The 23,822-nt window shown below is 45.6% G+C and overlaps 1 protein-coding gene across 3 annotated transcripts; it reads right to left on the reverse strand.

Annotated features, from left to right (window-relative positions):
• Positions 1-984: 984 nt before the first annotated feature.
• Positions 985-19,380, reverse strand: LOC146075662 (sphingosine 1-phosphate receptor 1-like). 3 transcript variants are annotated; one of them, XM_083185117.1, is made up of 2 exons: positions 19,226-19,380; positions 985-5,713 (listed from the first exon to the last, which is right to left on the reverse strand). In XM_083185117.1, the coding sequence occupies exon 2, from the start codon at positions 5,348-5,350 to the stop codon at positions 4,199-4,201; it is 1,152 nt and encodes a 383-aa protein (XP_083041243.1). In that variant the 5' UTR covers positions 5,351-5,713; positions 19,226-19,380; the 3' UTR covers positions 985-4,198. The 3 variants fall into 3 exon arrangements, with proteins under 3 accessions (XP_083041243.1, XP_083041245.1, XP_083041244.1); XM_083185119.1 differs by lacking the exon at positions 19,226-19,380 and adding an exon at positions 18,473-18,577; XM_083185118.1 differs by lacking the exon at positions 19,226-19,380 and adding an exon at positions 18,424-18,558.
• Between the last annotated feature and the right edge of the window lie 4,442 nt (positions 19,381-23,822).

Below are 23,822 nucleotides of genomic sequence, written 5' to 3' on the forward strand. Positions count from 1 at the left end.
ACCCCTTTCTCACTGCCACAAAAACCTGGGTTTTTGCCAGGGCAAGCAGTAATTTCCCGTGTCCTGTCTCAGTGTGAAAGGGTCTTAGTGAAATTACACATGGGTTTTTTGCGGGGTTTTTCCTGGGTAATACACGGGTGTATGGCAGTGTGAACAGGCTAGACCCAGGTTTTTCACACAAGATGCCAAAAAGCAAGTTCATTGCATTGCTCAAAGCTGCTTTTTAAACAGCCAATCAAAGATACTTTTTAAACATCCAATCAAAGCTGCTCTTAGATGCCACACACTTGTTGGCAGGCATACCAGGGGAAGCAGTGTGAACGGGGCAGACACAGGAATTTCCCGGATCTAAGTTGCAGTATGAATGGGGTCTGTAGAGCTGAGATGCTCTGTGCCCCGCCAAAAAAACGGGAACAAAAACCTGGTATTTTGCAGGGGCGGTAATGAGAACGCAGCATTAATCATAAGATACTTAAAATGTCGAAGACTGAGCCCAAGTTCCCAACCTCCTGCATAAAACCTGACCATCTCTCATACTAACCTTCTGTTTATTCTCACTTCTACCCATTCTGTGTCTCCCCTGTCTGTCTGCCCCTCCCCTTTAGAATGTAAGCTCTCACGAGCAGGGCCCTTTCTCCTCATATGTTTTTCTTAGAATATATTATATATATCTCTGCCACCCTGATAATTGTGTCAGTGTCCTGTCCCCTGATGCAACTATCCTTATTTACCATGTACTCGTCCTAAATTGTCTTGAACTGTCATTCTTTTCTTTTTTTTGTGCTCATTTATGTATTGTTAGGCACTGCAGAACCTTTGTGGCGCCATATAAATAATAATAATAATAATCATAATATGTGGACAGAGCACTAATAAATTTCATTATGAAAATGTAGATATACTGCATGTGTAATTAAATATAAAAAATGTATGGAATAAAAGAAATGTCTAGCACCCAGCAAAGTCATCAGACAGAAAATAGAGTGATTGTTGAACTGAGCACTTTAATGCCTCGTGTAGGAAAAGGGTTAATCTGGATTTGTGTATTTACAACAAAGTAACAAAGGCATCAAAGTCTTCTTAACATTGACATTTTGCCTTTATTTACAATTGATACCTGGCCTTTTATAAATAACATTAATGTCTAGAATAAGCTGTGCTTCCATATTGCCCTAAACCCTGAGGGGTACATTTAATGGTATCCGGACTCATTATAGAATGTCTCTAGGTCAACAGTCGAAAAGTCGACAGAGTCAAAAGCTCGACATGGAAAAGATAGACGGTGTCCATATCGACCTATTTCGACATAGACACCCCCCCCCCCCACCCAAAGAAATAAAAACTCATGTCGACCTTTTCGCATCGACCCTTTTAATGTCTACCTTTTGACCCTGTCAACTTTTTGACTGTCGACCTATAGGGTGTGTATCGTATTGTCGGCCAGACTTAGGTTGACGGTCATTAGGCTGACACCGTTGGGTAGACAGGCAGCAAGGTCGACAGGGTTCTAGGTCGACATGGGTGAAGGTCGACACAGGTGTCTAGGTCGACATGGGTTTAGGTCGACATGGGTTAGGTCAACAGATCGCGAGATCGATATGGGTTTTTTCACTGTTTTTGACCTGAATGTCGATACAGTCGACATGTACACAGTCAGAAGTCAACCGCAGCCGCTCGCTTCGCTCGCAATGCTTCGGGCAGGGTGCCTCGCTGCGCTCGGCACACTATTTTATTCTCCCACCACGCCCTAGTGGATGGTAGGGCATGAAATACCACCTGTCGGCACATGTCGGCTCAAAAAACAGTGAAAAAACCCATGTCGACCTCGTAACCTATCAACCTAACACATGTCGACCTAACGCATTTGTCGACCTAAAATCATGTTGACCTAGACACCTGTTGACCTTCATCCTGGTCGACCTAGAACCCTGTCGACCTTGTTGCCTGTCGACCCAACAGTGAAAGTCGGGTCGACAATACGACCGTATCCCGACCTATAGCGTCGACTGCAGACCTGGACATTGTAGATCTAGAATACCATAACCAGTCTAATAAGATGGGAGGCTCAGATTGTACTTCTTATTTATTTAGCACCTTCTAGAAGATAATAGGTAGAATCTGACTGGTTGCTATGGGCAACATCCCTTCTTGGCAAATGTACCCCCTAGTGACGGTGACTTCTATGTGCACCTTTTGACAACTTGGTGCATGGTGCAGTTGTCAGCCCCGCCCTCTTCTGTGTTAGTACGACAGTCGTTTATGCATACATTTATCAGATTTTGGGATATTTGGCTAGCCACCTGCGCACCTATCTGTAGCCCTCATATAAAGTCATATCAAGTTCATGGCATAGATATGTGGTTGTTGTGTTCGGCATCCTGTATAATAAACGTCTGATGCTGCTCCTCGCTTCCCGGAGGGGAACATAAGGGTATACGGCCAACATGGCTTAGGTTGACAGGCTTAAGGTCGACATGGTCGACAGTGTCTAGGTCAACAGTCAAAAGGTCCACATGGTTTTTTCCCTATTTTTTTTTTAAGCCGACGTGCTGACGGGTGGTATTTCATGCCCTAACATCCACTAGGTTGTGGAGGGAGAATAGAATAGTGTCATGAGAGTAGCGAGGCACCGTGCCCAAAGCATGGCGAGCGCAGCGGCACACCGATACGGTGACCATGTCGACGTTTGGGACAAAAAACCTGAAAACCCCATGTTGACCTTTTGACTGTCAATCTAATGCTTGTGTCGACATTAAGCATGTCGACCTATTTAAGGTGCATACAAACGGTACAATTTAAGTGTGTGTGCCAGCAGCCATGAGATAGCACCCGACAGAGTAATTCATGTGTTGCTCGGTTCCGGCGCTTACAGCCGCCAGCTATTACTATTATGCTGTTCCGTCATTTGGGGTAACAAGTAGATGATAAATGCAGTTTGAATCAATCCATTATTCATGTCAGACATTTTTCTATTTACACATAAATACAAATTTCTATACAGTTTCCCCACCAATCGCACTGGGTGAGCTGTAATGGTTTCAGTTAGTTTAGAACCGGTAATACGTCGGTCCACAGAAGATGCGATGGACCTTTTATTCAGGCAGCTATGGAAGACAAAGAGATATCGGTGTTGTGTATCTATAGCAATACGGACGTGTTTGTATGTTTGCATCCATATATAGCAAATATTGGGTGGGATGTAATGCATTGCGAGTCCGTCGGCCATGGCCCGGATGTGGGCCGAACTTGGAGGGGCAATCATTTAGAAGATAGTAGACAGGATCTTATTGGTTGCCCAAAGCAACATCACATGTGAAGTCTTATTCCCATCTTAGTAAATCCCCCCCCCCACTGTATGAATCCATGGACCATGTGCTATAAGTTGAGGTCTGTTTGGGGGTAGACCCCTCTCTGTATTATAATGGGAATAATACACATCTGCCTTTACTTTTAAGGCAAAACTAACCATTTACTGTACAGTGACTGATCGAGGGCACCAGGGCTGGACTGCCCATATGGCACTCATAGACAGGGGCTGCCCATGCTGCTCCGCCTCTAAGGAACCTGCGTGGCCAACCGGCATACAGAGAAAGAAGGTGTGCGGCAAGGATTGGCTCTTGTGATGTGCAGCACGCCCCCTTGTGTTGTGACCTCATCCTTTTGTGTGCGCACACAATACACTGCCGGTGCTGTTAGTGCTGGTCTGTTCATGGAGGGGACTAATAGGGCTTTATGTTGATCTAAGTGTCCATCTTGGCCCATTTAACCACCCATGTGTAGGGGTTGTCATAGCCCTGGCCATTATCCTGGCCTCAATAATATAGCTTGGTTTTACAAACTTTTTATATAAATATGTATCTAACCTCATGGTAAAGAAAACCAATGTCCTAATCTTGTTATTTACTAACATGATCGTTTCTAGGTAAGGTTTCTCACAAGCAGGACCCTCCCTATGCCTTGTCCCCTTCTATGCTACACACTTTTGCTATAGTTTATTTGCTGTCCGGCACTATGGAGCCTCTTCCAATTTAACAACAATAATATTCTCATTTCCACCTTCTATTATTGCTGTTTTAACCGTCACCTTACTTCAAGTTCAAGCCCAATTATGTCATGGGTGGTGGCGCACCTCCGTTTTATGTTTTCAAACACAAAAACGTGTTTGCTGATACAGTGATCAGTTAGTCCACAATGACCATCAGTACTTTTTGGTGGACACGAGAGACTTCACCGGCGTTGGCGTTCCATTTCCTGAAGACGCTGTGGTCTCCAAGCCATCATGCTTGTGGGATGACTTCTCGGATCTGCTGGTGCTTCTGTCGATGACGGGGAAAAATCCAAACCGACCTTTGGTCTCCCCGTCTTCATTTACAAAGCAGAAGAAGCAGACCAGCTTCAGAATGGCTCTTCTGATGTCCCTGCTGGTCAGCGTGTAGATAATTGGGTTTAGGAGAGAGTTTATCATAGCCAGGCCGAGGAAATAATCAGCCTTTAAAAGAATGGGGCAAGCATTGACCTCACATGAGACATCCAATAAGAGGAGTACGAAAAGGGGGAGCCAGCAGCCAATAAAGGCTCCCACCACAATAGTAACTGTTTTTAACAGTGCCATATACTTTTGGGACTTTCTGAGTGCTCCCTTACGAACCGTGCCCAGTCTCTGACTGTTCATCTTGACAATCCTATATATACGTAGATAGAGGACTACTATGGAGATAAGGATGGCCAGAAAGATGGTGATGCAAAACAATATGTAACCTTTGGAGTACAAGGGCAGGATGGTGGAGCAGTGTGGAAGGTCTCGGATGCAATTCCACCCCAGTATGGGCAGTACACCCAGCAGGATGGACACTAACCAACTTGCGCCGATGAGTAAGGCCATGCGGCCCTTTTTGTCCCCACTGTAGAGCTTCATACGAACCATGGTGATGTGACGCTCTATAGCGATTGCAAGAAGGCTGAAGATGGATGCGGTTAATGTGACGAAGACCCCTCCCTCCCTAACAAACCACATGGCAGGGGTGAGTCGAAGAGTGTTCGCCCCTGACAGCACAATGTTCACCATGTAGGCTATGCCGGCCAGGAGGTCGCACAAAGTCAGGTTTCCGAGCAGGTAGAACATTGGCGAATGGAATTTCTTGTTACGCCATAGAGCCAAAAGTACAACCAGGTTCTCCAGAACTATGAGGACGCATACCACCAAAAATACCAGGGCCTCAGCTTTCAGTCCTCCCTTGTACCTACTAGTACTCAGTTTCCCTGTATAGTTGTAATGTAATGCAATAATGCTATTGTTCTGGTATTCTCTGTAAAACCGACTAAGGTGATGTTGAGGTGTTACGCCCTCCATGTTACACGACTCCTCTTCTCCAAGCTCTCAACTTTAGAACCTGTTGTGAACCTCAAGCGTGGGCAAAGTCATATTCAGGCACAGGTAGAGCGATGGCCGTCCACATTTGTTTCCAAATAGCGATAAAGCACAGATTGCTTCCCTCCAAATCTTCGGTCACCCAGACCTTGATTAATGGTCACAAAACGTATTTTTCCTTCAGGTGTTGTAGGCCCTTTTATCTTTCTTTTGTGGTCTTTCAGCCAACGGCAGTGATTACTTTATCCAGCAGGACCTATCCAACGTATGATGCTGCATTTCCATTCTGTCACCAGAAGGTGTCAGCGTTTCTTCATCTATCCACCACTCATTGCGCTCTTTAACCTGGAAAAATAAAACAAAACATTTGATGTATTTACCGTTTTCAATGTTATAAACTTATTTTACACGAGACTCAACCGGCCAAAAACTATATATTTTTTTAAAGTTATCTTTGTGGATTCTCTCCAGGGCAGAGCGGACAGTAATCCAGAGTATGCAGTAAACTCCTCTACTACTGCCAGCAGACTGATCTGACTGCAGCAGACACCCCAGAGAGACAGTGCATTGCTTAATGTGGATTAAACGGATCAAAGCTAATTGCTGGCTTGTTTTTATCCGTTTATGAATGGTTGCACGTTGTAAGTAAATAATCCTCTGACTTTTCAAAAGTCCAGTGACATTGCATTTACTGTATTTCTATATTAGTTGTTGAGAATGTTATATATTGCTATAGGGCAGCAAGAGGGCCTAAGCTTTATAATATTGACATGGTCATTTGGAATGTGAATGTCAAGTCACAATGTCGACAGTATGACCAAGATTTACTAAGATGGGAGTTCTATTTCACATTGGATGTTGCTATGGACAACCAATCAGAATCAACTTCTTTTTTATTTAGTGCATTTGAGAAGATAATAGATAGTATCTGATTGGTTGCCCATAGCAACTTCCCATGTGAAATAGAACTCCTATCTTAATAAATTCCCCCCTATATGTCAGGGTTAAGGCCCCACAGATATCTGCAACAAATCACAATCCTCCCTGCGATTGGTCGTAAGGAAAATTCAACAAGTTGAAAAATATCAATTTGGGGTTTCCTAATCCCATTGAGATTCCACGACAGATACCCAATCACCATCGGGTGCTGATCGACAGACTGCTGGTTCTGGTAGCATCAACAAAACTGTAGGCAGAAATATGCGGTTAGGTGTAGGGTCAGGCTGCGGTTAGGTGTAGGGTGAGGCTGTGGTTAGGTGTAGGGTCAGGCTGCGGTTAGGTGTAGGGTCAGGCTGCGGTTAGGTGTAGGGTCAGGCTGTGGTTAGGTGTAGGGTGAGGCTGTGGTTAGGTGTAGGATCAGGCTGTGGTTAGGTGTAGGGTCAGGCTGCGGTTAGGTGTAGGGTCAGGCTGCGGTTAGGTGTAGGGTCAGGCTGCGGTTAGGTGTAGGGTCAGGCTGTGGCTAGGTGTAGGATCAGGCTGCGGTTAGGTGTAGGATCAGGCTGCGGTTAGGTGTAGGGTCAGGCTGCGGTTAGGTGTAGGGTCAGGCTGTGGTTAGGTGTAGGGTCAGGCTGTGGTTAGGTGAAGGGTCAGGCTGCAGTTAGGTGTAGGGTGGGACTGTGGTTAGGTGTAGGGTCAGACTGCGGTTAGGTCAGTGGTGTGCCACACACTATTTGGCAGGGGGGAGCAAAATTTATAGTTACGCCACTGGGTTAGGTATAGGGTCAGGCTGCGGTTAGGTGTAGGGTGAGACTGTGGTTAGGTGTAGGGTGAGACTGTGGTTAGGTGCAGGGTCAGGCTGCGGTTAGGTGTAGGGTCAGGCTGCGGTTAGGTGTAGGGTCAGGCTGTGGTTAGGTGTAGGGTGAGGCTGTGGTTAGGTGTAGGGTCAGGCTGCAGTTAGGTGTAGGGTCGGACTGCGGTTAGGTCAGTGGTGTGCCACACACTATTTGGCAGGGGGGAGCAAAATTTATAGTTACGCCACTGAGTTAGGTATAGGGTCAGGCTGCGGTTAGGTGTAGGGTGAGACTGCGGTTAGGTGTAGGTTCAGGCTGCGGTTAGGTGTAGGGTCAGGCTGCGGTTAGGTGTAGGGTCAGGCTGTGGTTAGGTGTAGGGTGAGACTGTGGTTAGGTGTAGGGTCAGGCTGCGGTTAGGTGTAGGGTCAGGCTGCGGTTAGGTGTAGGGTGAGACTGCGGTTAGGTGTAGGGTCAGGCTGCGGTTAGGTGTAGGGTGAGACTGTGGTTAGGTGTAGGGTCAGGCTGCGGTTAGGTGTAGGGTGAGACTGTGGTTAGGTGTAGGGTCAGGCTGAGGTTAGGTCAGTGGAGTAACTACTGTAAGGCAGCCCCAGCAGCCTCTTGGGGGGGCAAGCAGCAGCAGGGCCTGTGTGGGCGCCGGCACCCGCTCGACGCACTGACATGCTGTAGCCTGACACTGCCCACTGAATGAGCACTGGACGCGAGTCAGCCGCAGCGTGGGTGGGGCCATGGCAGAGATGACAAATTCCCCCACTGATTCAATTGACTGTACACAGAGCCGGCTATTGGCAACTGTGTACAGGATGGGCGGGTGGATGGGCGTGCTAGGGCGGCCTGGGATGCGTCGGAGCAAAGTGAAGCAGCAGTGTATGCTGGTCTCTCTTCCTCTCTCCTGCTTCAGCTTCTCCGATATGCATGTGACGTCATCACGTCACACGCTGGGGAAACATGCTGGAGAGGAGCCTTGGGGGGGGGTCGGACTGCTGTTAGGTCAGTGGTGTGCCACACACTATTTGGCAGTGGGGAGCAAAATTTATAGTTACGCCACTGGGTTATGTATAGGGTCAGGCTGCGGTTAGGTGTAGGGTCAGGCTGCGGTTAGGTGTAGGGTGAGGCTGTGGTTAGTTGTAGGGTGAGGCTGTGGTAAGGTGTAGGGTGAGGCTGTGGTTAGGTATAGGATGATGCTGTGATTAGGTGTAGGGTCAGGCTGTGGTTAAATTTAGGGTCAGGCTGCGGTTAGGTGTAGGGTCAGGCTGCGGTTAGGTGTAGGGTGAGGCTGTGGTTAGGTATAAGGTCAGGCTGTGGTTAGGTGTAGGGTCCAGCTTCGGTTATTTGTAGGGTGATGCTGCGTTTAGGTGTAGGGTTAAGACTCAAACACTCTAAAGGAATGTATACACAGGACTCGGGCTGGGCGATTTTGACTAGACCAAGTGGTATATGCTGCGCTATATAAGAACCTGTTAATAAACAATAATCATCTTACCATCCACACCCACAAAGCCAAATACTCTGTGTGACGGCTTAGACAAAATTGCCTGCACAGTCTATTTGACCTGGCGACAACGACAATGCGAGGCCACACATCACCCAAAGTGTACACATGGGGTGAAGTGTAATAGGATGAGAGATTCAGAAAGTGAGAGATTTGGTAAGAAATCTCCAGGGTTTTTTTAAAGCGGCAATCATTTATACTGCAAAATCAAACTGGTTTTGCAGCGTAAATGATTGCCGCTTTAAATCACAGAAAACACAAGGAGAAAGGAGTTCTGATGTAAGAACTTGCACTTTTATATATACAGAGGTCATAATACAAGGAGACAGGTATTCTGACCTGCAGAACTTACACTTTAATTGCAGAGAACACAAGGAAAGATATATACTGTAATATAGAGACAGGAATTCTGATCTGCGTAACTCACCCTCCAAAAGAGAGAACATTAATATAATACAGCAGAAAGGTATTCTCACCTGCAGAACTTGCACTACAATACCACTCCAGCCCAAAAATCTTAAGAAAATATTATTTTTACAGAATTAAAAGATGACTAAATGTATTAAGATATACCGGGGAATATATCACAGAAGTCTACAGACCTTTGTAATTACCGATTTCCCCACAGTTCTATAAAGGGCTGCGCTGTGGAGCAATATAAAGTTATGGTATAACTCTCCGACAGTCAGGATTCCGATGGTTGTTTCTCCGAAATCAGAATGCTGACTGTCAGGAGCCGGACAGGCGGACGAGCACATTCAAACCCATTGCGGGCTAGCCATCTATTCTAACCTCTTTGGGGGTTGTGGACCCCCATGAGGGAAAATAGCCCATGTTTCTGACTGTCGCACTCCTGACAGTCAAAATTCTGATGTCGGAGCTCATATTGTCCCTCTTTGCGCTACTTCTCTATGACACCAGAGACTTCTCTGTTCTCTATTATCAGAAGCACTAACACCGGTAACCACTACATAATTTTGTATAGATCTGCACAATTATAATTTTTTGATTTTTAATTTAGTTTCTTATATATCGCAGAAGATTCCGTTGCGCATTACAATAGTAGACAGTGATAGAACAAACTGGGTAACAACAGACAGACAGACGTGGAGGTAGGAGGGCCCTGCTGTAACCTTACAATCTATAGTATAGATTAGCAAATTCCATTTATTGGGGACATTTATCAACGTGGCAAATAGGAAATATACCCTTAAATGCCCCCATCTATGCGGTACCTCGCACGCGATACCCCGCAATCTCACTTAGCAGCTCCCGCAGGACAGGATCGCATAGGATACATTGGGCCTTATTCTAGTTCACTCTTTCTGACAAAATCCTTCTTAGATGGACAAAACCATGTGCACTGCAGGTGGGGCAGATGTAACTTGTGCAGAGAGAATTAGATTTGGGTGGGATTTTACTTCAAAGTGAGATCTATATTGCAGTGTAAAAATAAAGCAGCCAGTATTTACCCTGCACAGAAACAATATAAATCACCCAAATCTAATTCTCTCTGCACCGGTTACATCTGCCCCCTGCAGTGCACGTGGTTTTGTCCATCTAAGAAGGAATTTGTCAGAAAGAGTGAACTAGAATAAGGGCCACTGTCCTTTTGCATACAATGCATCTAATGCGATCTTAGCAGGACTTAACGGGCTGTGGTGCGAGGCACATGGGATCGCTTGTCATCGCAGTTGCACGAAAAGCACCTGCGCTGTGCCAGTTCTCATGCGATCTGTCGCAGAAAAGCATTGCAATCGCATTAAAACAGGCTATATTGCACTAGTGGATGGGGGCCTTAACAGTGTAAAGGGACTAATAATGTGACAGTTTATAGAATGTGGGATGTTGTCACAGAAATACAGACTTCACTTCTCATTTATCTAGAACCTTCTAGAAGATATAAGGACGCATTTATCAAACAATATTTGCAGCTAAATCCCCGAAAACACACGTTTTTGGGGGTCAGCTGCAAATATTAAGTATCCCCCGAATGTAGCAAAGAGGCTGCGATCCCCCCTGCACCGCCGCTGGCCGCATCCCCCATAGGTTTCTATGGAGGATGCGAAGCTGCCCAATGTATCAACATCGGGCAGCAGCGCTTCTCATCCCTGGGTTACCGCCATTCTGAGATGGCGACAGCACTGCCGCCGGGGCAGTACGTCCGCAGGGTGTCAGCGCCAACCGCTAATGCGCAGACCCCCCCGGTTTCCAGCTCAGGACATCGCAGGGACAGGCCCTTTTCGGAGCCCTGTCCCTGCGCCTCGGGGATGATACATCCCGCTGATGGGATCGCATTTTACAATGCGATCCTGGGCGGTAACATTCTGCCCAGATCGCATTGTAAATGCGATCAATGATAAATGGGCCCCATAGTTAGAATGTGATTGGTCGGTATGGACAACATCTCCACTTACTTGTGTGGCTTGTTATGCTCACACTGTAATATGCCGAAGTCACACATCTGATACCAGAGGGTACTAGCAACCGAAATACCTTGCAAGCTTGTGAAGAACGCACACCCCCGGGAGGTGAGGAACACGACCAGTCTGCAGATATTTGTCATAAAATCATTCATTAGATCAGTAGTGAGGGCAGCAGGCATAGGGCGCAGACATGTTCCGATGAGAGGAGACACGTGGTACAGACACGGTACCTGCTGACACACAATAATCTGTACCGGTCTGTGGACACGTCCTGTCATGTTGCCTTTATAATATTGCTGTCTCATCAGAGAAATAACATGCTTTCTCGAACCCATACACACACACACACACACACACAGTTTCCCCGGAGGCAATCGAGAGAAACGACATCGGCACACCAATGTACTTTTCAAAGTGATTTTAAGAATATAATTCAGGGTTGCCGACCCTCCCGGAATTTGCGGGAGTCTCCCGAAAATTGTGTCCCTCTTCCCGGCCCCCGGAAGGGTGGGCAACCCTCCCGGAATCAGGGGGACCCCCACTGAGCCCCCCGATCGCGGCATTTATATGCCGCAATCCACGGGTCTCAGGGGAGGGGGCGGAGCTAAAACGGCACAATCGTGTCATTTTAGCCCCGCCCCCTCCATGGATATCAGTTATGTAGGCTATTTTCTGTAATGGGGGTGGGGCTTAATGACATCACAGTTAAGCCCCACCCCCAAAATTCATAATGAAAGATTCCTCTCCGGGCTTCTCCCGGAGAGGATTTTTTGAAAGTCGGCAACCCTGATATAATTGTACGTCCAGTTTCAGACAAATCTTAAAACACATGGCAACATATTGAAAAAAAAAAGACAATAGCAGTGGGTCACTTATCCTCAGCGGGCAAACAGCATGATACCCGTGGACCTCCACGCTGGTCCCATAACCAGTTGGCTCTTTCAATTTAGATAGATAGATTCGATTACAGAGTATCATTGAACATTCACATCAGTCCCTGCCCCAGTGGAGCTTACAATCTATATTCCCTACCACATGTACATGCGCACACAGACATTCTAGGGTTAATTTTGTTGGGAGCCAATTAACCTACCAGTATATTTGTGGATTGTGAGAGGAAACCGCAGTACCCGGAGGAAACCCACGCAAGTACGGGGAGAAAATACAAACTCCACACAGTTAGGGCCATGGTGGGAATCGAACCCATGACCTCAGTGCTGTTAGGCAGTAATGCTAACCACTACATCTCTGAAGAAGAAACTACCTCAACTTTATAATGCTGGAGGGACAGTAAGGAGTGAGCAAAGCCTCATACAGTATATCCCTGGGTGTGAGTCATAGGGTCGAATGGAGGTTGACATACATTGGGTTAACCACTAAATTTGGTCAATTTACCCCGAGATGGCTCATTTACCCATTGACTTGGATCAGTTCTCCCCTAACCTGGTGCAGGTTGAGCCACAAGGCCATGTTTTTTGTTTTTATATTGAGAAGTCATATTTTCCCAGCCCTTTGTCAGAGATACATTCTTATCATTATGAGTGACAGGAGACGTCCTAATATACGTAGATGTGTATTTTTTGCTTCTGTCTCACTTTTCTTTGCCTAGGGGACAACAGAAGTACAATTGGCTCATATTCCCTTCTGCCCTACTAGAGACATAGATAGGCAGCTGTATACTGTTACAGTATGTATACTGTAACTTATATGGTTAAGTAATTATGCATTCTTACAGAATTTATCATTATGTGGTAAGGGGCTTGTAATGATTCAGCCTGAGGTAATTTTCTCCTAAGCATGTTTTGGACGACACCAGAATTGTTTGAAAAAAAAAACAAAATTCAGTTTTGTGCTGGCCGCACCCCCTGAATGCGTGATGTCATGCCAAGGGGTGGATCTGTACAGGCTCCAGGTTGCGTCCTCAGAACATCCAGTGGACGATCTGGCAGGCAGCTCTGCAGTGGTGCTACTGGCTGCCGGACGTGATTTCAGTCATCCATTAAGCCAAAAGCAGGTGTCATTGGACAACAACAAAGTGGATATCCGTTTAGCTAAAGATAAAACATCAAGAGCAAACAACTTATGTTTTTCAGGATTTTTTTCCCAATGTTTTACTAATATATATAAATAAAATAGACTTTCACCCATAAAAATACATTTTCTCACACACAAAACACAGGTTCAGAGACATGGGGCTGCGTTTACAAGCTGTTGGCACGTGGTGTCTTATTGTGGCTAATTGGATAGCTCCCGGCAAGACAATCTCCCACTGTTAATGGCCGCGGGTAATTGGATACCACCCCTCAGACTTCCTGTTATCTTTATATCTTATCGTTATTTATCTTACTAAACTTGTGTTTAATGGTGGGTACTCATTACACACCGCAACCGATGCAATGTCAATGATTTCTCTTGAACTGTCTGTTCTTCACCGACAGTCGGGATCCCGACAGTCATTATACCGACGTCGGGACCCCGACTGCCTGGTCTCAGACAGCGTGGGCAGCGCAACAAGCGTGGGTGCCCATACATGTTACAATTATTGTATCTAATATTGGATACAATATCGCATCTCATTTTTGCGATAAGATGAGATGAGATCTAGTACAAAAAGTATGTGCAGCACATACTTTTTGTACTAGATCTCATCTAATCTTATCGCAAAACCGAGATGCGATGAGATGCGATATTGTATCCAATACTGGATACAATAATTGTAACGTGTATGGGCACCTTAAGTTATGTATGGAATTTAGCAGTCTTGACATAGGTCCAGCCACATTCACAAATATGTGCCCAATATACCCCATCCTCTGGTGGCCAGGGTACATTTTCCTGCCAATGCTGATCATAGCCCGGGATCCATTCATATTGGGAAGAGATACTTCCGCAAATGGTGAAACACAACTCCTTGATTGGCTGGCTGGTCTCCAAGTGACAGATGTCATGTGGATGCCCACCATTCAGGGAAGAGAATGATTATCTTCAGTTTGTTTGGTTCATGTTCTGTGTGTTTTTTTTAACCCCTGGATGCCTACATGGACTGAAGAGGACTGATCTACACTGAATTAGGGGAGTATATTTACTTGACATGACAGCTGAGAGCCGATTGACTGGAACACCATTTATCATATGCAGTGAGTAGTAACAAAAATATCACTTGTTTGTAAATCTGCCCCTCATACAGAGAGCTGAACAGGGTTCTTCTGTGTCATACGATCTTGTCTTCAGGTTAACCCACAGGCAACTCATTTCCTAGGAATAGAAGACTGTCCGTTTCCTGAGACATGACGAAAATCTATTATTTACCATGACACAGGAAAGTTTATCTCCTGCTATTTATATGATGGTCATCTCTTCACATCCTTTTGGAACAATAAAGTAAACAACAACATATTTGTCCCCGCTAGACAGACAGTGGACAGCCGAGTCTGTGAGACCAGAAGGAGTCAGACAATCCCAGAGTAACCCGAAAGTACCGCGAAGTCAGCTAGAACTGAGCTAGGAAAATAAATATACCTACAAATTCTATGATTGTTGTAGATATAACACCGTTTATAGGGGGTTATTCATTACGGATCTCAGAAGTAAAATCTTTCTCTAATATCCCTTTCACATCGCAAATGCTGGATCGCATCTGGGATTTGGACACAGGTCCATCCCAGGAGCAACCCAGCATTTGTGATGCAAGGTCCCCCACAGCGATCCGGCAATAAGCAAGCAGAGCTTGTAGCTGACAATGCCTCCCTAGTGTGAATGGGACCCGGGTCACTCGACCCAGGTTACCCGTGCACACGGCACGGCAACCTGGGTATGACCCGGGATTAACCCTTCTTTTAACCCGGGTCGGAATGCCGTGTTGCTGGACTCGGGTAATTTCAGAAGGCCCTTTCGTGTTGCAGGATGACGGGAGTCGACCGAGGTTATTTGTGTACTATGAAAGGGGTATAATGGGCAAAACCATGGGGCTGATGTAATGTGCAGACAGAGTTACATTTGGGTGGGGTATGTTCAACTTAAAATCTAAATTGCAGTGTAAAAATAAAGCAACCAGTATTTACCTGCACAGAAACAAAATAACTCCACCAAATCTAATGGGGCATACAGACGGGGCGATAAAGTCTCTGTACCGAGCGATTACATGTAGCACACATCGCTGGCACATATGCGATGCACACCACGCATCTCTGTCGCTGGGGGCCCTACACGCATGGCGATACGTGTTTAGGGCCTGATTCTGGTTCACTTGCAAAAGCAAATTCTCTCTCTAATGGACAAATCCATGCTGCACTGCAGGGGGGCAGATGTAACATGTGCAGAGAGAGATAGATGTGTGTGTAATTTTGTTTCTGTGCAGAGTAAATACTGGCTGTTTTTTTTTACACTGCAATATAGAAGTAAAACCCCACCCATATCTAACTCTCTCTGCACATGTTACATCTGCCCCACCTGCAGTGCATCGTGGTTTTGCCCATTAGAGCGAGAATTTGCTTTTTAGATCCTTACTGAATAACCACTAATATGAGGTAACTGTCCTGTTATTGCTATCAGCTTGTTACACTTTACATCCTGCAGGTGTCACTGTTTCTACAACTGAAAGGGGGAGATTTATAAAATCTTAGGGGTAAATTTACTACGATGGGAGTTCTATTGAAGATGGGCTGTTGCCCATAGCAACCAATCAGATCCTATCTATTATCTTCTAGATGGTGCTAAATAAATGAGTAGCTGATAGGTTGCTATGGGCAACATCCCATCTTTAGTAGAACTCCTTAGTAAATCTACTCCTTAGAGAGAGGTAAATTGGAGAGATAAAGTACCAACCAATCAGCTTCTGTCACTGCACTGGCTATGCTAGAAAAGGAGCGGAAGCTGATTGGATGGTACTTTATCACTGTTCAAATTGGTTAAATCTTGCCGTCATCCACACATTGGGGCTGATTAAGACTTGATTGCTCAGGTCTGAATTCAACCCCAATGGTCAGAGTTTGTGCTTATCTTTCATTACGACCGGGGAAAAATTTATTTGAAGGTGAGCGACCATCGATTGCTTTTTCCTTCGCCGGCCGCATGCGAGGAGTGGATGTATAAGCAGTGACGGCGAATTGCGAGGGGGGCGTGTTCCTGCTCGCAAGGCTATGCATACATGCAGCCTAGCGAACATGTCTGAATTAGGCACATTCCTTGTAAGCAGTGACATCTGCAGGTTAAAAGCCGGCCCTGCACCTATTCCAATAATGCACATAGGAGCAGCAACTGTCATTATAAATAAACGTATAAATATACAGTGAAAAGTTCATAAAAAGCGCAGTTGAATCATAATGTGATTGTGCCGATTGCTGCAGATGAATCTTTGTTAGGCAGGTGGAGGGTGCAAATCACTTACATCCACTTAACGTTTCCCTTTTATGGAGTCTGCATCATAATAACAGATCTTGGACTCCAGGTGATTGTTCACGAACACTATCACAAGGTGTGCAGAATATTACATACACAAAGCCTTGAATGGTACTTTAGTGTTTGAAATGCTGTATACGGGAGGAGAGATGCATAACAGCCTATGACGGAGGTAGCAAATTGCCCATCTTGCTTGTAACTATGATAGATAAAATGAAAAACACACACACATATGATCCAAACAATACACTCCATACACAGCGACATTAGATACAGGGGTTCAGTATGATTTCCCAACAGTCAACATAATGACAATCAACCTTTTGACCTGTCGAAATTTAAATATCGCCATTTTAACTGCGTTGGCATTTTGACCATATCTACATAATGAATGTCGGTTTTTTGACTGTCGGTGATATGACTGAGATAAAGTCATGGGGCCAGATGCACTAAGCTTCAAAAGTGATAACGTGGAGAGTGATAAACAACCAACAGATCAGCTCCTGTCTGACATTTTTCAAACACAGCCTGTAACATGGCAGGAAGGAGCTGATTGGCTGTCTATCACTCTCCATTTTATCACTTTTGAAGCTTAGTGCATCTGGTCCTTGGAATTCTTAGCTAATTCTTTCTGCTCTGTGCCCCTGCTTGAGCTCCTGCATGGTGAACCTAGGCAGACTGCTGCAAATGGGTCAACTAAAACTCTCATGGGTCAGATGCACTAAGCTTCAAAAAGCGATGAAATAAAGAGTGATAACCCACCAACCAATCAGCTCCTACCTGTCATTTCTAAACCCAGCCTGTAACTTGACAGGTAGGAGCTGATTGGATGGTGGCTTATCACTATCTATTTTATAACTTTTTGAAGCTTGATGCATCTGACCCTAAGGGCCAGATGTACTAAGCTTGAAAAGTGATAAAATGGAGAGAGATAAAGTACAGACCAAACAGCCCCTAACAGCCATTTTGCAGGCTGGGTTTGGAAAATAGCAGTTAGGAGGTGATTGGTCACTCCATTCTATCACTTTATATATCTTGCCTTAATTGAGTGACATTGATAGAATATAAAGCCATTATGCTCATTGGTTCACCACAATCACACAAAGCTACACTGCAGAGTAATGTTCATTTACATGCTAATTCAATATGAATTGGCCATTGACCACAATCCCCTCGCCGTAAACCATTTCCCTGGATGTAAACAATGGCAAGTGTCAATGAAATTTCAAACCTACACAAAAAGGTGCTCGAGTCTCTATAACGCAGCAATTAAGGTGACCACAGGTCGTTTGCAACTGAGCACCTTGCATCACTGCCGCGTATGTGTCACAGTACATCTCCGCACAGTGTACTATTACACGCACATCCTGGCAGATGTCCACACACATGTTCTTATCAGATACAGCTTACATGATAAACACAATTATACACAAGAAGTTTATTTATTAACATTGGTGTAAACCTGATTTTGGGGGGCTTTGGTTTTTAGTACGTTACATACTGTGTTGCTATTGCCATATGTTGGTATCATTTAATAATGTATTATTTATTTATTTGCAGTATCTTATATAGTGCAGCAGATTCCGTTGCGCTTTACAATTGGAAACAGAGATAAAACAAACTGGGTAGTAACAAACCAACACCAGAGGTAGGAGGGCCCTGCTCGCAAGCTTATGATCATCTATTTCTATAGTGCCAGCATATTAAATAGCACGGCGATATACTGTATATCGCCATTCACTACAATAAACTCTCCTCCACCTGCATGCATATATATATATATATATATATATATATATATTGTCAGTCAATGGATAGCTGCAACAGATCAAAATTCTAAACAGGCTCATAAACTGATGAGGGATAAAAGAAGGAAAAAAGTAGCGCTAATATACCAATAAGGAATTTAAAATGCAATATACATTTAATTTTGCACATAGAAATACTTATAAAAAAAATATATAAAAAATGATAAAAACTATATAAACTAACGAGAGCAGTCTTTTCTTGTGGCGTACTCAGGGGTAGGCAGTGTCGTCACCTGGTCTAATATTGCATTCCCATAACCCGTTTCAGAAACATGAAGGAAGCGGTGAAATCATGTCAGAAATGAGTAACGTTTCTGGAAGGAGCTGCAACCTTGGGTGAGTGCAGCAGCATCCTACATAGAAAGAAATAAGACCTCATTTTTGATTTATGTTGCAGATCAATAATTATTGTACTCATAACAATAAATCATTTATACCTAATTAAACCCAATTATACAGGCACATTGGAGAAACACACTATATAAATAAAGGGAATATTATTATTATTTTCGTTATTTTATTAGTTTACGCAAACAATGGCGAGTTGATTTAGTGTTTTATAAGCACCTCATTTATTTCAGCCTGTCCCTAGACAAAAACATTTAAAATAAATAATATTTCTGCTGGCAATTTATTTACAGACTTTTCCCTGCAGCGTAAAAGGGCTTTACTCCCACTAATCTGTCCATTGTGCTGGGCTCAACAACCCGGCCATCAACAACCGCGTCCCATTAATAGGTTGCAAGTGACTACCGCAATATATATATATATTTGTTGCCTGCAGAGCTTACACTCTAATAGGCAAGACACTATAGTATGCTCCCTGCACATCTGGATTGCATATCTCACTTAGAGGAGACCAGCAGAATAGTTTGCATGCATAACTCTCACTGCAGACATTCAGGGAAACATGATGAAAGAAAGAGAGAAGTCTCAAGTTTTCTAAGCCGTGGAAAAGGGAAAAGTTTTAAAACAAAGAAACTTACGTTGAACAGCGCAGAGTTCTTTCTTTCCAAATTCCTAAGTTCTCAGAGGAGAAGAGTAAAGATCCAACCCTGTGCCAGCTACAGCCAAATGATAATACAGGACCCTCCTCCACTGTAGTCCTAGGCTGAATGCTGCCCTGCCCAGCCACTACTGCTGCATATGAATGGCCTGCACAGCTACTATCCTCCCTCAGCCTCTCTCTCTCTCATTCTCTCTCCCCACAATTCTCAGTTCCCACCCTCCCCTCTCTTAACACTCAAACACTCTCTGCTGGTTCCCCATCCGCAGACTGTCTCTTTCTCTGAGGGCCTCCAAGCAAATACATTTATATCCATTTATTTTTGTACACTAACAATAACTCTCTATAGAATAGAGCAGGGGTTCCCAATCTTTTTCTAATCACGGCACCCTAGAGTATCAGAATTTTGCTCACGGCACCCCTAGGCCCCCAAAAATATATATCAAATTAAGTAGATTGTGTTTATATGTGCTTCTTAGGTTCAGTTATGTGGTAAAGGGCAGGATTTGGTTCTGATTGTACATATTTTATGATTGGCAGCCACCAGCACTGATTTTGTCCAGAAATAATTGATCATAAATAATTTGAATTGGTCCTGGACGACCAACCCGAGGCACCCCTGCAAGTGTCCCGTGGCACCCCAGGGAGCCGCGGCACACAGTTTGGGAACCACTGGAATAGAGCTTCAAAAACAACTGTAAAGTCAGAGGTCACATAAACGTTAATGTTTGTACATTATTACAAGAGCTCAGCTCCAGAGGGCAGAGGGATGCGGTCATCCCGGCACCTAGGATGCCGGCACATTCAATATATCGATGCCGGAATCCTAATTGCCAACAGAAGACCGGTGCCAGAACCTCGAAATGTTCCCAGTCGGTGAGTATGCGGCTGGCGAAGGGGGAGAGGTTTACGCACTAGTGGGGGGGACTTAAGGTTAGGCTGTGGGGTGGAAGGTTAGGGTTAGACCGCAGGGAGGGTGGGTTAGGTTTGGGCACTTAGAAGGGGGGGTAAGGTATAGGCACGAGCATAGGGATGGACATCATTGCCATTGATGCCTATAGTGCAACTGGCCATCGATAGTGGCATACTATGCAATGGATGAGCATCAGTGATTTTACCTAGCAATGGTCATCCATTTTCTTTGACTGATTGGTCTATGGGCCAATCAAAACACAGGGGCGGGGTTTCATGAGTGTTGGGTGCCGGAGCTATGTTCCGTGTCCCAACCCCTTGGGGAAAAAAACTACTAGTTTATGCTTGACATCGGTGGAGGGAAACCATCTGGTTCTCCCCCCATCGATGGCAAAACTATTCTACGTCAGCCATAAGCCATCGATGATTTAGAATCATCGATGGTTGATGGCTATCCCTACACTAGCTGGGATGGTTAGGGTCAGGCTACGGTGTGGAAGGTTACAGGGTTAGGCTGCTGCAAGGGAGGGGTAGGGGGAGAGGGTTAGGACAGTTATTGAGCCCCTTTCAGGGTTTTCCATAGCGGGAAGCCAAGGTAGGTCTTTTGAACGCCGGCATCTCCACCACCAGATATCATATGTATCCCGGGGAAATGTATGAAACAGTAAAGAATCTGCCCGAAGAAAACAATCAGCTTTTAGGTAGCATTTATCTAGTACATTTTATACTATTTTAAGTAAAAGCAGATTGGTTGCAATGAGCAACTTTTTGTATTTATAGACCAGAGCAATACTGACCGTGCCGGAAGGATTTGCAGAAGTGAATATGGTTAAATTCCAGCACAACTATGATGTGGCAAGAGAATATCACCATTAATATATTGAACTGTTGATGGGGCACAGTTGTATAAATACTGTAAGCTATAACTGATCGTAATGCTTACCATCAATACTTACTATTCTTACCATTAATGGGAGTCCCGGTAGTAAGGACAGCCACGGTCTTCCCATGCATGGACTAAAGGTGCCCATACACGGTACAATTGCATACCCTCCAACATGACCCATTCCATTAGGTACAAAATGCTCCGTTCCTGGACTTACCTACCAGTGGCAGATACAGAGGTTGGACTCCAGCACAGTCCAAAATTTAGAGGGGGGTCACATCAACTGCCAGTAAGTCCAGGACAGTGATGTTTGAAGTGGCAGTAGGTGTGGCTCCCCTTTTTGAATATTGGACTGTGCTGCAGCCCCACCTGTGCAACTGCCACTGGCAGGGAAGTCCAGAAACAGAGCATTATGTACCTAATGGAATGGGCAATGTTGGAGGGTATATAATTGTTATGTGCGATGAGATGCGCACTCCCATCACACATCTCATCGCACAGCTCAAAAAGTATGTGCTGCACATGCTTTTTGTACTAGATCTCATCTCAACGCATTGCAAAACCTATGCGATGAGATGCGATATTGTATACAATAATTGTAAGGTGTATGGGCACCTTTAAACCTTGAATGGCTCAATCATCAATGCAGTTTTTACCAATGGTTTTCAAATAATCAACAATGATGGAAGCAGAGCTACTGAATGTAAACCCTACCATATTGTGGCTAGGAGCAGCTAGAAGAGAGGAAATTGTGTATGTGTCACCGAACACATATATCCTTTTTGTGGCATGCCAGTGGCATGTGGTGGGTTGAGGCTGTTGAGGCACAGCCTTTTCTGTCATACTAACATATACGCTGGAGTTTTGAGTTTATAAAGTATGTCCAAAATACAAGAATCTATAAATAATTATTATTTTTATTATTCTAATAATTTTTATAGTCAAAACTCTGGAGTAAAAAGTCTATGGCAGGTGAGGCAGTGCCTCACCTGGCTACCTTTTCTGCACATCTCTTATTAAAACTCAGTGAATCTCCAGCAGTGTTTACTGCTGCACTTGTGTATAATGCCCACATGTACCCCATGGTTCATAAATTGTGCGCAAATCTGACTCTGGTACTTGCCAGGGACACCTCAGCCATTTACCTCACCGCACGTCCCTGGTTTTTACAGTATTCAGCCTCAGTAATGTCACTAGTTGCTAGCGAAGTAATGAGCGGACTACCGGCTCAGCGGCAAAATGACTGGCTCCTCTGGTTTCAGGTAGGGATGCCAATCCCGGGATCGGGATTGGCGGGATCCCGGGATTTAGGGCATTTTTGGCCGGGATTTGAATCCCGGGATTGGAAGCTCCAATCCCGGGATTACGGGATTCAAATGTGCATTTGTTTACCGCTGAGCGGGCCGGGGAGGAGGCAGTTAACTTGAAGTCCGGGCAGACGCGGCGGTGTTTTAACACTGTGGTTGCGCAGCAAGACCTCTAACATCACGCTGCACTGCCTGGCAACAAGGTTGTGTGGCTGCGCAGCGTGATGTGAGAGAGCACAACACGCTGCGCAGCCACACACTGATTGGCCGGACACCGCATGTGGCCAGACACCGCGTTACCTGCCTCCTCCCCGGCCCGCCGAGTAACAAGAGTTACCTCGTCTCCTCCACCACGTCTGGCCGGACACCTACAGTAGTTACATGCCTCCTCCCCGGCCCGCTTAGTGTGTCACCTCGCCTCCTCCACCACGTCAGGCCGGACGCTGCAGTAGTTACACGCCTCCTCCCCAGCCCGTCGAGTGAGTCAGCTCACATCCTCCACCACATTTCTTATGCTTATAGGTTAATTTATAAATTATTGGGCATATCAGGAGGCCAATCCCGGGATCCCGGGAATCCCGGGATTGACCGTTTTTCAATCCCGAATCCCGGGATTGAAAAAATGGCCCGGGATTGGCCTCCCTAGTTTCAGGTGAAGATGCACTTACAGAATAAATGCAGTAGGGTATCATTAGTGATACCTGGATAATGCACAGGATTACAGTCAGGGGCGGGCTGGGCCGGGGGACAGAGTGCCATATGCCCCCCGGGCCGCTTACCCACCCACTGGCTGCGGGCCGTGCTGCGGCTGCCGCTGGATCAGCTTCTCCAGCCCTCCTGCACTGGCCGCGGCTTACAGAACACGGCCGCGGCTACAGGAAAATGGCCGCCGGCCCCCTGCACTGAGGACATGTTCTCAGTGCAGGAGGCCGGCGGCCATTTTCCTGTAGCCGCGGCCGTGTTCTGGAAGCCGCGGCCAGCGCAGGAGGGCTGGAGAACCTGATCCAGCCGCAGCACGGCCCGCAGCTAGCGAGTGGGTAAGCGCTCTCCCCCCCCCCTCCCTCACCCCAGCATATGTGTTTCTGTCACTGTGGGGGCATATCTGGCACTGTGTGGGGGCATATCTGGCACTGTGTGGGGGCATATCTGGCACTGTGTGGGGGCATATCTGGCACTGTGTGGGGGCATATCTGGCACTGTGTGGGGGCATATGTGTATCTGGCACTGTGGGGGGCATATCTGGCACTGTGGGGGCATATATGTATTTGGCACTGTGGGGGCATATGTGTATCTGGCACAGTGGGGCATATGTGTATTTGGCACTGTGGGGGCATATGTGTATCTGGCACTGTGGGGACATATGTGTATTTGGCACTGTGGGGGCATATGTGTATCTGGCACTGTGGGGCATATGTGTATTTGGCACTGTGGGGGCATATGTGTATCTGGCACTGTGGGGGCATATGTGTATC

Source organism: Crinia signifera, chromosome 4, assembly GCF_055691185.1.
Source record: "Crinia signifera chromosome 4, ASM5569118v1, whole genome shotgun sequence".
In the NCBI taxonomy this organism is placed as follows: domain Eukaryota; kingdom Metazoa; phylum Chordata; class Amphibia; order Anura; family Myobatrachidae; genus Crinia; species Crinia signifera.

What these genes read in the sequence shown, in the direction of transcription:
- LOC146075662 (XM_083185117.1), bottom strand. Translation starts at nt 5,350, where the DNA reads ATGGAGGGCGTAACACCTCAACATCACCTTAGTCGGTTTTACAGAGAA.